This window comes from Cherax quadricarinatus, chromosome 50, assembly GCF_038502225.1.
Source record: "Cherax quadricarinatus isolate ZL_2023a chromosome 50, ASM3850222v1, whole genome shotgun sequence".
Lineage (NCBI taxonomy): Eukaryota > Metazoa > Arthropoda > Malacostraca > Decapoda > Parastacidae > Cherax > Cherax quadricarinatus.
In genome coordinates, this window is record NC_091341.1 from 20,260,291 (window position 1) to 20,276,753 (window position 16,463).

Consider the following 16,463-nt stretch of genomic DNA (forward strand, 5'->3'; position numbering starts at 1 on the left):
CCATGTATGCTGCTAATGTTAAAATTGTGAAAATGATGTATCTTGCTTATATTAGATCATTGGTTGATTATGCAGCGCCACTACTTGCACTCGTGTCTGACTGGAAGCTTGGAGGGCTGGAAAAACTGCAAAACGAAGCAATGAGGATCATCCTAGGATGCCCTCGTACTGCTAAAATTTTAAATATGCGGAAAGAACTTAATATTCCAAGCATTAGAGATCGTGTTACTGAAAGAAATATCCTTATTGGGGTCAATATGCTTAGGCTAGCCCATTCAAACCCCTGCACAGAAGCCCTCCAAACTTTCCTCAGCACTGGTGAACATCCTTCCAGATGGATCGAAAAAACTGGAACCGACCTCCGCATGAACCAGCTACATGATCTATATCAAGTTGGACAACAGAGACATTTCCCTGCTCCATGGGATATTACCCCATTCCAAACTACCATTCCTCCATTTCCCCCCAAAACTCTTCTTAAATCACAACCAAAGCTTCGTCTTGAAGCCAAACATGATGCCTTAAGCTGTATTGATAACTTAGTCACACAGAACAATCTTTCACAAATTATTTACGTCGATGGTTCTGTTCACCAGTCCACTGGTGCAGCTGGTAGTGCCGCTGTTGTCACACAGAGTGATGGCTCTCATAAAGAAATTGGAGCACGCATCAACAACTGGGCCTCTACCCTTCAAACAGAACTGTTTGCCATACTCCTTGCACTCAAATGTGTCCATGTATCTAAGGTTGACACTTTAATTGTAACTGATTCTCTGTCATCCATAAATGCTCTCAACTCATTAAGTATAAATTGTGGCATGCTTGTGTCAGAAGCCAGACATAGATATGGTAAGATTGTGGACAGTGGAGTCAGAGTGCACATGCTGTGGATTCCATCTCACATTGGTCTTCAGATGCATGATAGAACTGATAAATTGGCTAAGCTGTATGCTTTCAAAGAGGGAGTAGATTACAATCTTGGCTTGTCAGGTAGTAGTTTGAGAACAATAATACGAAAAGAACTTCAGCTGAATTTTATGGACTTAAGACTTAGGGAGATTGACACCAGTGAGTCCATCTATCATCATTCTATCATGCAGGAGGAGCCACATGTCTATGGTGCATCCAACAAAATAAGCAGACTCTTGGATGTCACTACCGCCCGGCTCCGGCTGGGTTACAAGTATCTGTGGCAGGTTAAATCACCACCACCAGATGTAGACCAAACGAAATGTAAACTTTGCCAGATGGACTATTGTCACACATTGCGTCATTATGTACTGGAGTGTGATAAAATTAATGAATTTAGAAACAACTCACTCAGAAGTGTTCAAGAAATGGCTAAGTATTTTATCCACAGTGGTATATTGCAGACCATTCTGGAGAAATACCCTGACTTTGCTAGCTGTAAATAAAGCATTACCACATGTGTGCATGTGTGTGTGTGTGTGTGTGTGTGTGTGTGTGTGTGTGTGTGTGTGTGTGTGGGTGTGTGTGAGGGTGTGTGTGTGTGTGTGTGTGTGTGTGTGTGTGTGTGTGTGTGTGTGTGTGTGTGTGTGTGTGCGTGCGTGTGTGTGGGTGTGTGTGAGGGTGTGTGTGTGTGTGTGTGCGTGTGTGTGTGTGTGTGTGTGCGTGTGTGGGTGTGTGTGTGCGTGTGTGGGTGTGTGTGTGCGTGTGTGGGTGTGTGTGTGTGTGTGTGTGTGGGTGTGTGTGTGTGGGTGTGTGTGAGGGTGTGTGTGTGGGTGTGTGTGAGGGTGTGTGTGTGTGGGTGTTGGTGTGTGGGTGTGTGTGTGTGGGTGTGCGTCCTTGTGTGTATGCATATATTTGTACGCTCGTGTGCACATGTCCGTGCGTGCGCCCTCGTGTGTGTATGTGCGCGCGCGCACTAGTGTGGGTGTATGATCCACTTAATATTTGTATTTATAACTCATTACAATTGTGACCAGGTGTGGACGTATCAGTGGTTCATTACTTTGTAATTTGTTCATGACTGTAACCATGTATAGGAGTGAAGCTGATTCATTACCTCTGTAACTTGCCATGATTAGTGACCAGATCTACCTGGAGTTCATTACCTTTGTAACTAGTTCAGCTATCATAACTTTGGGGTCCAGTCACTGGACCCATTATGTACCTTTGTAATCTTTTGACTACCGCCCACAGGATGGGTATGGGGTGCATAAAGATATTAAACTAAAGTGTGTGTGTGTGTGTGTGTGTGTGTGTGTGTGTGTGTGTGTGTGTGTGTGTGTGTGTGTGTGTGTGTGTGTGTGTGTGTGTGTGTGTGGTGTGTGTGACTCAACAATCAATATTTGCACCAATAACTCATTACAGTTGTGACCGGGTGTGGAAGTGTGAATTGCTCATTACTCTATAATTTGTTCATGATTGTAGCCAAAGTATAAACGTAAGTAACCATTCTACAGAATTCATTACCTTTGTAACTTGTGAGCTCATTACCTTTGTACCTAGTTCGGCTATCAAAACTTTGGGGGCCCAGTCCCTGGACCCATTACGTACCTCTGTAATCTGTAAATACCTTTGTAACTTGTCATGATTGTGACCAGACTTACCTGGAGTTCATTACCTTTGTAAATTGTGAGTTCATTACCTTTGTAAATTGTGAGTTCATTACCTTTGTAAATTGTGAGTTCATTACCTCTGTAACTTGCTCAGCTATCAAAACTTTGGAGTCCAGTCCCTGGACCAATTATGTACCTCTGTAATCTTTTGACTACCGCCCACAGGATGGGTATGGGGTGCATAATAAACATATTAAACTAACTTGAACATTATGTGCTTAATTGTCCACTTATTGAGGAATACAGAGACAGACAGTATAATAACCTATGTGACATGTCAAGATATCTTATTAATGAAAATAAGATACCAGATATACTAAGCAAATTTCCTAAATTTGCTTGTAACAGATAAGTAAACTGTAGATATAAACCAATATATACACCTGTTAACCTTTTTGGGGCCTAGTTCCTAGGCCTTTTGTGTATCCATATGCTCTTGCGCTACCGTCCACAGGATGGATATGGGGTGCACAATAAACTAGCCACTTCAGTGGCAAAATCTAAAAAAATCTGGTGGACAGAGACAGGATGTTCCAGAGAGGGGACACAGAAACAAGGGGTCACAATTGGAAGTTGAAGGTCCAGATGAGTCAAAGGGATGTTAGGAAGTATTTCTTCAGTCATAGAGTAGTCAGGAAGTGGAATAGCCTAGCAAGTGAGGTAGTGGAGGCAGGAACCATACTTAGCTTTAAGATGAGGTATGATAAAGCTCATGGAGCAAGGAGAGAGAGGACCTAGTAGCACTCGGCGAAGAAGCGGGGCCAGGAGCTGAGTTTCGATCCCTGCAACCACAGTTAGGTGAGTACACCACAATACGCAGCACACAATACACACCACACAATACTCACATCATACAATACACATACCACACAATACACACCACACTCCACACAATACACACCACAATACGCACCACACAATATATACCACACAACACACACCACACAATACACACCACACAATACTCACACCACAATACACACACCACATCGTGAGATGTATATTTGTGTATCTACAACTCAGTATATACACAGAGGTACATATTCGTGTACATATACAGGCGTTTATCTCCCGGTATGTATGCAAAGTATATATAAATAGTAAATATACTCAGTATGCAGTGTATATATGAATCACCGTAAGATACAATCAGCCTGCTATAATCACCTGTATGATTCGTTCCATTTATAATGTTTACGTAAGGTAACACCTGGTGTTGGTACTGTCAGCCAGATTGTTGCGGATATCAGACAGGTGGCACTGATACATATATATCTGATAACCAGGTGTTTTGATATTAATGATTACATGAACATTTATTAGCGTGATAGTATTTATGTGTGAAAATGTACGTATGATTACTGTATTCAGGGGAGGCGCTAAATCTGTAATTTTTATAGCGCCTAGGGAATGGAAGGCAGTTAGGTTTGATCCGAGAAAGGAGAGGGCAGCTCTAATTCTTCAGATCAAGAGCCCTTCATAAGCATCAAGGCACTCCTTTGAAGGGGAAAGTATGTATATATCACAGGGAAAGCTCTTGATTGGAGGAATGGCATAGTCAAGATGATTAAATGTCTCTAGTAATTAAGTTACCATTTAACTGTCCTGTTATCTACGTACGATTAGTTAGTCTTTGTATGGAAGTTTTATATAAACTGGTACATCAAAGTTTATTTTTTAAGCCACTAGAAGCATAGTTATTAAGTTCCTGAAATCTACCTGTAGGTCGTTCCGGGGGGTCAACGCCCCCTCGGCCTGATCCTTGATGAAGTCTCTCGGTTAGGATAATGAGGTAAAAAAAACTGTTAGGGTTTAAATTTTTAATGCTGAGAGACGTTTCGTCTACTAGGGGCTTTATCAATCTAACTGAGGCACGAGAAAAAAAAAAGTACTTAGGGAAAACAGTTAGGAGTGGTGGACGTAAGTGCATAACCATAATTTTTTAAAGGGTGAACCTGTGGAAGGCCTCAGTGTCGGCGACAACAACAGTAGCAGCAGTGATCACTGTTATTGCAAGTTTCTGTGGCATGGGGTTAATTATTATAAATTATGTTTATTTAGAGTCTAGTAAGGCTTTTGATAGAGTACCGCACCACAGACTTAAAGAAAGTGGCAGCTCATGACATTGGGGGAAAAGTGCTGTCATGGATCAAGTCATGGTTCAGAAACGTGCAATAACGAGTGAATGATGCTGCTGCTGTTGTCGCCGACACCAGTTTCCATTGTGCTGATTTCATTTTTGCTAAATGGCTGTTTACTAACTAGAATCATCTTTTGCTTGACCTTTTTATAAAGCTTTTTCGGTGGCAATCTTTTTAATTGTGCAGTGATGATGCTGTTGTTTTAAGTATTGTGGTCAGTAGTCTGAGTGTACGAAGAAATACTGACCCTACGCCGGGTCAAAATGGTCACTGAGAAGTGTACCCCTAAAGTTTACCCCTAAACCTAAGGTACAGGTTTAGGGGCATACTATGAATTCTAGTATATTTCCTTAGATAACCGAAAGCGTGAGTACCCTGGGGCCTTTCTCCTTTACATTTTATGCACTGAGCTAGATTGTTCTATACCTGGAGAGGGTTTCGGGGGTCAACGCCCCCGCGGCCCGGTCTGAGACCAGGCCTCATGGTGGATCAGAGTCTGATCAACCAGACTGTTACTGCTGGCCGCACGCAACTATTTTCTAAGAAATTAAAAGTTTTGTCAAGAAAAAAATTTTTAATAGCGTGCCACCATTAAGACAATATTTTCGTGTTGTGAGGCTGAAGGAACTGACGTCGACATTTCATTTCGTACCGTTAACCTTACCCTTCTATTCTCCGGGTGAGCATTTTCCCTGCTAATCCTGCCTGCTCTTTCAGTTTTTACAACAGCCTCCTGCATGATACTGAATATTACCCCATTCCAAACTACCTTTCCTCCATTTCCCCCCAAACTACTTCTTAAATCACAACCAAAACTTCGCCTTGAAGCCAAACATGAGGCCTTAAGCTGTATTGATAACTTAGTCACACAGCACACACTCTCGCAAATTATTTACGTTGATGGTTCTGTTCACCAATCCACTGGTGCAGCTGGTAGTGCTGCTGTTGTCGTACAGAGTGATGGCTCTCTTAAAGAAATTGGAGCACGCATCAATAATTGGGCCTCTACCCTTCAGACAGGACTGTTTGCCATACTCCTTGCACTGAAATGCATCTATGTATCAAAGATTGACAGTTTAATTGTAACTGATTCTCTGTCATCCATAAATGCTCTCAACTCATTAAGCATAAATTGTGGCATGCTTGTGTCAGAAGCCAGACACAGGTATGGTAGGATTGTGGACAGTGGAGTCAGAGTGCACATGCTGTGGATTCCATCTCACATTGGTCTTCAGATGCATGATAGAACTGATAAATTGGCTAAGCTGTATGCTTTCAAAGAGGGAGTAGATTACAATCTTGGCTTGTCAGGTAGTAGTTTGAGAACAATAATACGAAAAGAACTTCAGCTGAATTTTATGGACTTAAGGCTCAGGGAGATTGACACCAGTGAGTCCATCTATCATCATTCTATCATGCAGGAGGAGCCACATGTCTATGGTGCATCCAACAAAATAAGCAGACTCTTGGATGTCACTACCGCCCGGCTCCGGCTGGGTTACAAGTATCTTTGGCAGGTTAAATCACCACCACCAGATGTAGACCAAACGAAATGTAAACTTTGCCAGATGGATTATTGTCACACCTTGCGTCATTATGTACTGGAGTGTGATAAAATTAATGAATTTAGAAACAACTCACTCAGAAGTGTTCAAGAAATGGCTAAGTATTTTATCCACAGTGGTATATTACAGACCATTCTGGAGAAATACCCTGACTTTGCTAGCTGTAAATAAAGCATTACCACATATGTGCATGTGTGTGTGTGTGTGTGTGTGTGTGTGTGTGTGTGTGTGTTTGTGTGTGTGTGTGTGTGTGTGTGTGTTTGTGTGTATGTGTGCATGTGTGTGAGTGTGTGAGTGTGTGTGTGTGTGTGTGTGTGTGTGTGTGTGTGTGTGTGAGTATGAGTGTGTGTGTATGTGTGTGTGTGTATGAGTGTGTGTGTGTGTGTATGAGTGTGTGTGTGTGTATGAGTGTGTGTGCGTGTGTGTGTATGAGTTTGTGTGTGTGTGTGTTTATGTGTGTGTGTATGAATTTGTATGTGTGTGTGTGAGAGAGAGAGACTCAGCAATCAACATTTGCACCAATAACTCACTACAGTTGTGACCAGGTGTGGAAGTGTGAATTGCTCATTACTCTAAAATTTGTTCATGATTGCAGCCATGTATAAACGTAAGTAACCATTCTTACAGTATTCATTACCTTTGTAACTTGTGAGTTCATTACCTTTGTAACTTGTGAGTTCATTACCTTGTACCTAGTTCAGCCATCAAAACTTTGGAGCCCGGTCCCTGGACCCATTGTGTACCTCTGTAATCTGTAAATACCTTTGTAACTTGTCATGATTGTGACTAGACCTACCTGAAGTTCATTACCTTTGTAAATTGTGAGTTCATTACCTTTGTAAATTGTGAATTCATTACCTCTGTAACTTGCTCAGCTATCAAAACTTTGAGGCCCAGTCCCTGGACCAATTATGTACCTCTGTAATCTTTTGACTACCGCCCACAGGATGGGTATGGGGTGCATAATAAACATATTAAACTAACTAACATGATACTGTGTGTGTACGTCAGTGTATGTGTGTGATACTGTGTATGATCGTCAGTGTGTGAATCTCCCCAGTTGGAAGTGCTCCATTAGGAAGACCCAGAGTGCCACAGCTACACCCACTAATAAGATTAGGTAGGGCCCCTGAAGGTGTGCCAGAGACAGTGACTTTTCGCGTGACTCGGGCTTCTTAGAAGTCTGAAATAATATCAAACAGAATTATTAATAAAAATAGAGAAACATACGCAGTTGAATAAGAAATTATAGAAGACGCGGCATCGTGAGCAAAGATCTGCTCCTCTATTTACAAATGGGTATAAAACATGTAGCAAAATGACTTTCTCTTAAAAATATGTTCTAATCATATTCTTTTATATTTATGGAGCTTATTTTTACATACAAGTTTGCTTACCTTGTTGTACATTTGCTTTACGGCATCCATGGAGTCGTCATACCATTTTTGTACTAAGCCGGCTTCTACTAGTGACTGAATAGCCCAATCAAACTTGTACTTCCAAGGGGTCCTCTTCCTGAAGAAGAGAGCTAAATTGGCTTTATAGATCTGCTCTTTCACAAAATAGACGTCATCATAGTGTCCCGTAATATAATAGAGGAGGTGAAGAAAAGAGAAGCTCTCAAGATGTGCGTGGGCGCCCTGGAGGAGGAGTTTGATGCAGCCTTCCTCTCCAGCGAATTCATTTTCCTCTGAAGGTACCATGTCGAGCTTTCTGCCCAAGACTGACAGCGTCGGGTGGGTGGAAGTGGCCAGCGCCTCCGGCACGAACTCTCCGTAGTCTAGCATGCAACACCTGCAATATATAACCTCTGGAGCAGCTCGAGACATTAAATATCATGTAACAGTAGGCAGCTTGTCATAATGTGCAACGCCTGCATCAATATGCAGTCTCTACAGCAGCTTAGGGTAGGTGGAACATCATGTAATAGCAGGAAACATGCCACAATGTGCAACACATTCATCAACATGAACCTATGCAAGCAGCTTGGGACATCTAGAACGTCTGGCAACAACACGCAGTCCCTATATCAAAATTATAAAAAGAGAAGAGCAAATGCAAATGGTCCACTGTAGGCAACAGACATCCTTTGATAAATGAAATTAGAAGGTATAACAATACCGATAATATCCTATAAGTCTGTTGTAGAAACTGAATGCTGTTTCCTGATGTTCCAGGTGTCCCAAGCTGGCATTTCCATACGTTCCAAGACCTAAGCAGAGGTAAGCAGATAAGGGTTTAATCCAGTTAGGAGTGGTCACAGTAAGGCTTTGGTAAACGCTGTATATGTATCAACGCGTCCTTCTAAATTTTAAGTTGATTGGAGACTAATTACATATCGAGTGCACGTAGACAAACCTGTATGGACTCCGTGCCAGTTCCTGTATAGTACGTATCTTGGTTGGATAGACAGGGACAGTAAGGACAGCGATAAGGTTACAGGTATAGGATAGCACCAGGATGTAGGAAGTCAGCCACCAGCCTGCTAGGAAGATCCTTAGTGACCATTCCTGGGGCGCTCGCGTCATCTGGCTCATCAGGATCTGTCATGCCCACAATTACATACTTTTATTCTTTAAAGTCACACTCCTGAGAAGTGTGTGTATGTGTATATATAAATATACATACACATATTTGCATTAACAGAGTCTTTCGATTTTAGTTGCGCTCATGTTACTATTCCCTCGCCATATGAGTAATTATTCACGCGCCGGAATTACCTGCAAGATTGTGATGAAGGAATGTAGGAGAGAAGTAGGATGATGGTTGGTATGTGTGAATAAGTAGAATACCAGAGACAGTATCACCACCATGCAACCAACAAGTAACCACAGCCTCGTACTGAAGGGGTAGATCAAGTTCCTCCAGTGGGGCAGTGGCGGCGGGGTTGCTATGCCGAATCCGTAGCTGAAAATCATCAAATAGTAACCAATTTTTAACCTGTGAAAAATATCATGTTGATCTGTCTCATTTACAACCTTGCCAACCTCATTTACAGTTCCTTCAAAGTCACTACCTAATTACCCATGTTCATGTTTTATTTAATAAACATTATTTTGCCAAACATGAAAACTTAATCATAACTCCGCGAATACGTCTGAGCATCACGAAATTATTACATTTAATTTTTATTACATATTAACTAAATTTAGGCTGACCTTAAATTGTGAATGACTAAACTTATTGTATTACATTAATTTTCATTTTATTCTCAGGGAAGTGCTAAACCTGTAAGGGTCATACGGCGCCTAGAGAAAGTGAAACATTCAGGTTCGATCCAAGGAAGAGGAAGTTAAATCCCGTTCCTTTTATCAAGAGCCCCTCACAGGCATTACGGACTCTTCCTCGAGGGAATAATAAATAAATAAATGCATACTATGTTAATTCAGGTGAATATATCAATCAGTACATATAGGACTTTTTTCAATTAGTTTACTAGGCACGACTTACCCACCCTTCATTATAATAAGGAACTGAGTAGTCGAAGTACTTCGAGCGTTCTTCAGTGATGGCGAAGTAGTTAAAGGTGAGATCCTTCTCCTTCCTCCAGATGTCTCCCAACATCCCCACCCATGTCCCGTTCACCAGCTCACCCCACCTCTCTGGCAATTCAAATATTACTCTAGCAACCATCTGCTGCTGACTGTATGTATACTACTTACTACCTGGTGCCACCTCTCTATATACATATATGTACCCTTCCACCTGGTGCCACCTCTCTATATACATATATGTACCCTACCACCTGGTGCCACCTCTATATACATAATAAACCATACCCCGGCCGGGATTGAACCCGCAGTCAGAGTCTCAAAACTCCAGCCCGTCGCGTTAGCCACTAGACCAGCTAGCCACAATAAGATTCGTCCAACTAGGTATATTTCTACACCATAGGAAGGTTAGCACAGGCACCACTGTGACCACAAATGCAAGTTTTTACAGACGAATCTCCAGCTAGCGTGGCCGTGACGAACTCTAGCTCAAGTCCCTTCACTGCCGTCAACATGACATGGTTTGTTTGCAATCGTGTCATTACGATTTCGTGAGTCATATACATAATATGTACCCTACCACCTGGTGCAAATTTTCTAGATATTACGCTTGTTTTCACTTGGTGCCCTTTTTCCCATATGTTATGTTTTATTTACCAGCTGGTACCATCTTCCTATATGCATATATACTGATTAAATGAGCAAAATAACACATACATGTTTGTGTATAAACTAAATATAATAGCTGCAATAACAATAAAATTGTTTAAAAATACTCGAAAGTATAAAAAAAAAAGTTAAAATATTCGAAAAATTTCTTTTTTTTTTCACTTGAAGTTTAATAAAGTATAGTCTCACTGTCACTGGCTCGACGAGTCATGGTGATGTTGAAGCCTAGCCAGCCACCTATAGTGTCTGTCATTCTCTTGCCCACTCCATCGAACGTACCATCAGGGTACCTGAAGACATAGGGCATGTCTCCCTGGTCACTGGAAACATGTAGCGTTGCCCCGTACAGTGATGAAAACCTGTCCTGGAAAAGATTACCCCAGACGGTGAACTTGATCCCCCACTCTCCCAGCAGCACCAACTTCTCTGGGTGGTAGGGACGCCAGCTGTACACGCTGTAGGTTAGGGATGATCTGCTGATGTTATGGTGGTATTTGGGACAGAGGAGCGCTGCTGATGGCGTCTGTTGAAGGAGGGTCGTCTGGAGGAGGTAGGAGGCGTGGCAGTGTGTAGACATACTCACTAACACTACAGCAGAAGGTGACCAACGTCCAGGCGGTGACAGCAACTCCCATGGGACACCTCCATGACCTCCATCCATTAATACCACCATTGTATCTGTATATGAACACTGTAATGACAACAGTATTATCTCTATCTTTTATCCTGTCTAGCATATTCTAATTTTAACTTTCTCTCTCTCTCTTTACATAGGGTTCTACGAGGTTTAGGGATCTCTTTCTCTACTTTTCTCAACTTTCCCGTCCTCTTGTTCTTTTCCACCTTCTCCCCTCACTTCCTACTTTTCCTTTTTCTTCCCTGCCCTCTTCTCTCCCTTTCTCTCGTACCTTTCATAATGCTGTTTAAACAATCCGACAAATTATATTGTTCACACTTACTTGGAGACAATTGGAGTTGGTTGACGTATTCTTGTTCCAGCTTCTCGTCCTGTCCGTTACTCATTCTTCCTATTCCGTCCAGCTGGTGTTCCTTCACCCCCTCTGTTCCATTCATTTGGTGTTCCTTGACCCTTTCTTTTCCATCCAGCTGTTCCTTCACTTCTGTTCCATCCAGCTGTTCCTTCACCTCTGTTCCATCCAGCTGATGAGTAATCTCTGTTCCATTTAGCTGGTGTTCCTTACATTCCTTCACCTCTGTTTTATCCAGTAGATGTTCCTTCACCTCTCTTGTTCTGCCCAGCGGTTCAGGGTACTGCTGGTTTCTCTTCCTTATATTCCCCACTTTGCTAGTATAACTATTTATAAGAAAATATGGGGCTGAAAGCCCGGCTAGAAGTCTGTTGATAGTGACTTTACTTTCCACTTGAGCGTCCACAATAAGCGACAGCATCCTACCGGAGAGTGAGCCTTCAACAAGATCTTTAAGGATCTTAGCTAGAACTTCCTGCAAGATTGAAGATTCAAGGCTCAGTGAACGGGTAAAGTTAGCCAAGAACTGGGCTCTAGGTTCAGTCCTAGCAAGGCTAGGATGGACAGCCAAGGCTGTAAGTACCACGCTCATAAATAGTAACATCATTTTCACTCCTAAGCAGTTGGGACCATCCTGGAAAATAAGTAAAATCGAAGAGGATCTTCAATTTATACCAGCTGCTGTATGACCCCTACGGGTTTATTGCTATCCCATGAATATAATAAATAAAGTTGCAAATTTTCATTTAAATTCAATCATGCCATTATATTTTTAATTCTACTTGTTAAAGCCTTTCCCTCTGTATAAAAATATTCGACACTACCAATTTGTGCATCTGAGATCTGTATAAAAGCTATGAGATGGTAATTGTATACCAGTTTAAAGTTTGAAGCATTAATTTTTTAAATAAAATTTGTCAAGAATGGTTTTGAAAACCGACTAGTTGAAAAATTGAGACACTTATGCAACATATGGGAATCTTTATTTAAGAAATGTTTCACCACACAGTGGCTTCATCAGTCCAATACAAAGTAGAAATGGGTAAGGAGAGGAGGAGTTTGAGGTAATCAGTCCCTCAACCTGGAATCGATGTGTTCAGTCCATCACTCTTGCAGGAGGTACATCATAGGGCCAGAGAGGTGGCTTACATACTGCAGTCAGGTGAGTCGAAGCGGAGGAGGCGGGATCACAGTGGGACCTTCCACTAGTGTAAGTAGGTCTTCGTTCAAGGGTTGGACAAGCGTTGAAGAAGTCTTTGTACCAAGATCCCATGATGTTGCAGTGTCTGACATATGTGATGAATGATGGAAGGTCCCACTGTGATCCTGCCCCCTCCGCTTCGACTTGCCTGACTGCAGTATATAAGCCACCTCTGGCCCTATGCTGTACTTCCTACAAGTGATGGACTAAACATATCGATTCCAGGTTGAGGGACTGATTACCTCAAACTCCTCCTCTCCTTACCCATTTCTACTCTGTATTGGACTGATGAAACCACTATGTGGCAAAACATTTCTTCAATAAAGATTCCCATATGTTGCATAAATGTCTCAATTCTTCAAAATTTGTCAAATTGGCACCTACAAAATCCAGTTACACTCCAGACTTTCCTCTTTTTAAACTTTAAAAGCTACATGAATCTTCCAGGAAGTAAGTTCCATACGTCGAACCCAGGTCCTTTTGATTGTGAACCAAATGTTTTATCACTGAACAGCCCTTGTGGCTCAGTGCTTCTTTTTGATTATAATAATAATTATCACTGAACTACTGTTGTTCATGTAAAACAAATATGAACCTCTGTGTTTATTTTTTTTAACACGGCCGATTCCCACCAAGGCAGAGTGACCCAAAAAGAAAGAAAAAACTTTCATCATTGAACACTCACCATCACTCATACATAATCACTGTCTTTGGTGAGGCACTCAGATACAACAGTTTAGATGTACCTCCAAACTGCCAATATCCCAAACCCCTCCTTTTAAAGTCCAGGACTCAAATCCAGCTAATCGGTTTCCCTGAATCCCTTCACAAAATATTACTCTGCTCACACTCCAACAGCTCGTCAGGTCCCAAAAACCATTCGTCTCCATTCACAGACCAGGCCACAGGGGTGTTGACCCCCATTATTATTATAATCAAACAGAAGCGCTAAGCCACAAGGACTATACAGCGCTGCTGTTGACCCCCAGAACCCTCTCCAAGTATACAAACCCTTTACCCCCTCCCTCCAACCTTTTCGAGAATGACCCCTGCCCCGCTTTCCTTCCCCTACAGATGTGTGTATACGTATGAATATAAATCTCTCAGCATATATACAACACAGAAATATACCCTTCTCAGTGTCTGTGCAACACAAATGTAAACCTCTTACCAGCAAGACTTCTCACCTATGACTGACATACTGCTACCCTGAAATTTGTCATGAACCCATGTGATTTGTTCTATCTTGACATTCAATCATTTTCTCATGTTTCTGGTTTGACATTCTTTGTGAATATAATAGTAATAATAATCCCACACCTTTGACTGTAAGTTCATTACATTTCATATTTTTGTACAGGACAAGAAATGCCAAGGAGATTAATCACATTTTTTTTAAACTGGGTAATGAGATAGTGATTTTTTGAGTGGTTTGATTCACATTCATCACCAGAAGAAAATATTCAGATTGGTTAAGACAAATTGAATATCTGACTAGGGACATTATTAATGTGCTGCTACTCTATTCTATACAACTGATGCTTTTAATAGTGAAACATGTATAAGCTATGTTTCCCTGTCATTCTTTCACACAGTATAGGTTTCTTAAATCAAGTAATGAAATCTGTCAGCCTAAGCTAAGACTTTAATATGACAATGAGGATATTGTCAAGTCTTCTGCTGTGGGTTCATTAGCTACAAAGCTTCCAAAGCTTTGTTTCAGCATATCTAATTACCTTTACATGGGAATTACTATCTCTCAGGATGACCTATCTACACACACAAGAAATTAAATTTAAAATATCATCTTGCACTAGCTTTGTTTGCTAGTTAGTGTCCTCTCAGCAAATTGTTCAACATCCATGGAATAACCCTAAAGTTCCAGTCTTAACTTTAAATCTACATTATTTAATTATAATCATGTATTGAAGAAACTTCTTAAAAAGATTAGACAGATACTATTAGAAACCTTTTCCTTAACCAGCTTGTATATTTGATTTTATTCTGTGTAAGAAATAAATATTACTCTATTAGGCCTATGCTTAGACACTTTTGCATCTCTCCATCTTTCTTCCCCATCCCTAACCCTTCACGTCCTTCTTCCCTTTTCTCTTTCCATAAACCTTACCACTCATGGGTAGGCAACCCTTCATCTGGGAAGCTTAAAATAATTTCAGATTATTACATTAGATTTTATTACGAACTTGCTGGGGCTGTAGGGGTCATACAGTGTTTTAGATATTTTCAAGATTACAGTTCATTTTGGATTTTGTGGCTTACCTTGTAGCTCTATGAAGGAAGGTAATTCTGAGCTTTATGCAAAAAAAGATAAATACAACCATATCAGTAATCCAAAACTAGATTATAAAAGGCAGCCATTAAAGGTAAAATGAACAAAAATAACTAAGTCTGGAGGAATATATTGTGGTACCAGATGGTTAATGACTAGATAGACAGCAGTTAATTAAGAAATCATTTTAACACTTCCATAAATTGGCAAAAATAGATATTTGCAGTTAAAAAACAGGAAATCCTAAAATTAAAACACCTGAATATCTACATAGGTATTTATTAAATCCAATCAACTACAAAAGGCAGATTAAATAAACATTTTTGTTATTGCACATTATGATGATTTCTCTATGTATTGAAAAATGCTACTAAAATAAATCACATTAAGAAATGGGACAATTATACACAAACTGTAGAGGATGACTAGAGCCTCAGCAAGAGGTACGAATGTGTCATAGCACAATTCTAGCTTTCATCACAATAACATAAGATTTAATGACTGTAGCATCATCTCATACAGCATCTACATGATCACAATATATCTTAATTTTATCAGCAATTTTGTAGTTTAATCTAAAATAAGTTTTGAAAGACTACAATGATACATTGAAGTCACCTGTATACTGTTATCGAAGGATACATTGCCTTCAGTATCAAAATATTTAACAATTGGAGGCAGCACTTTTACAACTACAACTACTGTAACCAATTAGTATCAGAACCAGCTGACTTTGACCCTGCCAGTCACATCGATTTACCTTGTGGAGGTCATTCTGCTCTTACTGCAGTCAACAGGTGACAGCGGCAGTTACTATGATACTATGTATCGACAATCTCATGAAAATTTTATTTGTATTATTAACCTGGAGGGCTGGTAACCCAGGGTAACCCTAGAAAGCCACTGTGTCTGGTTTATTTCCACTGGGGTCCTTTGATCATTTCCTGCAGGATGAGATTCACAACAGTTAGTTAACAGCCAGGTACCTACTTACATTTCCATCTATGTTGGGATCTAACCCAGGTCAACCCAGGCAACAATTTCTTTGGATTACACCTGAATGCTTCACCCCTTGTTTTTGTCAGTCTAAATAGTGGAAACAATTACTGATTTGTCAAAATTAGCTCTTTGAAGACCACAGTAAAAACCACTTGCCTCTTCTTTACCTTCAATTGTTAAGACAACAGATGTGCAACTAAATACAGCCAATCATCCACAAAAGTTCGGCAGTGGAGGCTTGATTATTATGGCAGTTATATGTAAACTAATTTTGTCAAAGAACACATCTTATAAACAATTTCCTACGATCAACATTAACTCCCTAATACTGTACCGAACTTCAGCTTAATATAAAACCATTACAAAATAACAGTTGACCTTATGTAAGTTTGAAAATACACATCAGATTCTCTTGATCAATTTAATTAGAGAAATTTTGTTAAAGAAATATTTTCTGTTATTTTCACTAATTACATGATAATAATGCAACAAAGGCATCTGACTACAGTACAGTACAGTATATCTAATTTCATGAT

The 16,463-nt window shown here is 40.5% G+C and overlaps 1 protein-coding gene across 1 annotated transcript; it reads right to left on the reverse strand.

The window, feature by feature from the left end:
• Positions 1 to 7,300: 7,300 nt before the first annotated feature.
• On the reverse strand, positions 7,301 to 11,291 carry LOC128695276 (glutamate receptor ionotropic, delta-1-like). Its single transcript, XM_053785785.2, has 6 exons — positions 10,638 to 11,291; positions 9,743 to 9,890; positions 9,009 to 9,195; positions 8,647 to 8,831; positions 7,686 to 8,082; positions 7,301 to 7,471 (listed from the first exon to the last, which is right to left on the reverse strand). Exons 1-6 carry the CDS (start codon positions 11,119 to 11,121, stop codon positions 7,328 to 7,330), a joined length of 1,545 nt encoding a protein of 514 aa, XP_053641760.1. The 5' UTR covers positions 11,122 to 11,291; the 3' UTR covers positions 7,301 to 7,327.
• Between the last annotated feature and the right edge of the window lie 5,172 nt (positions 11,292 to 16,463).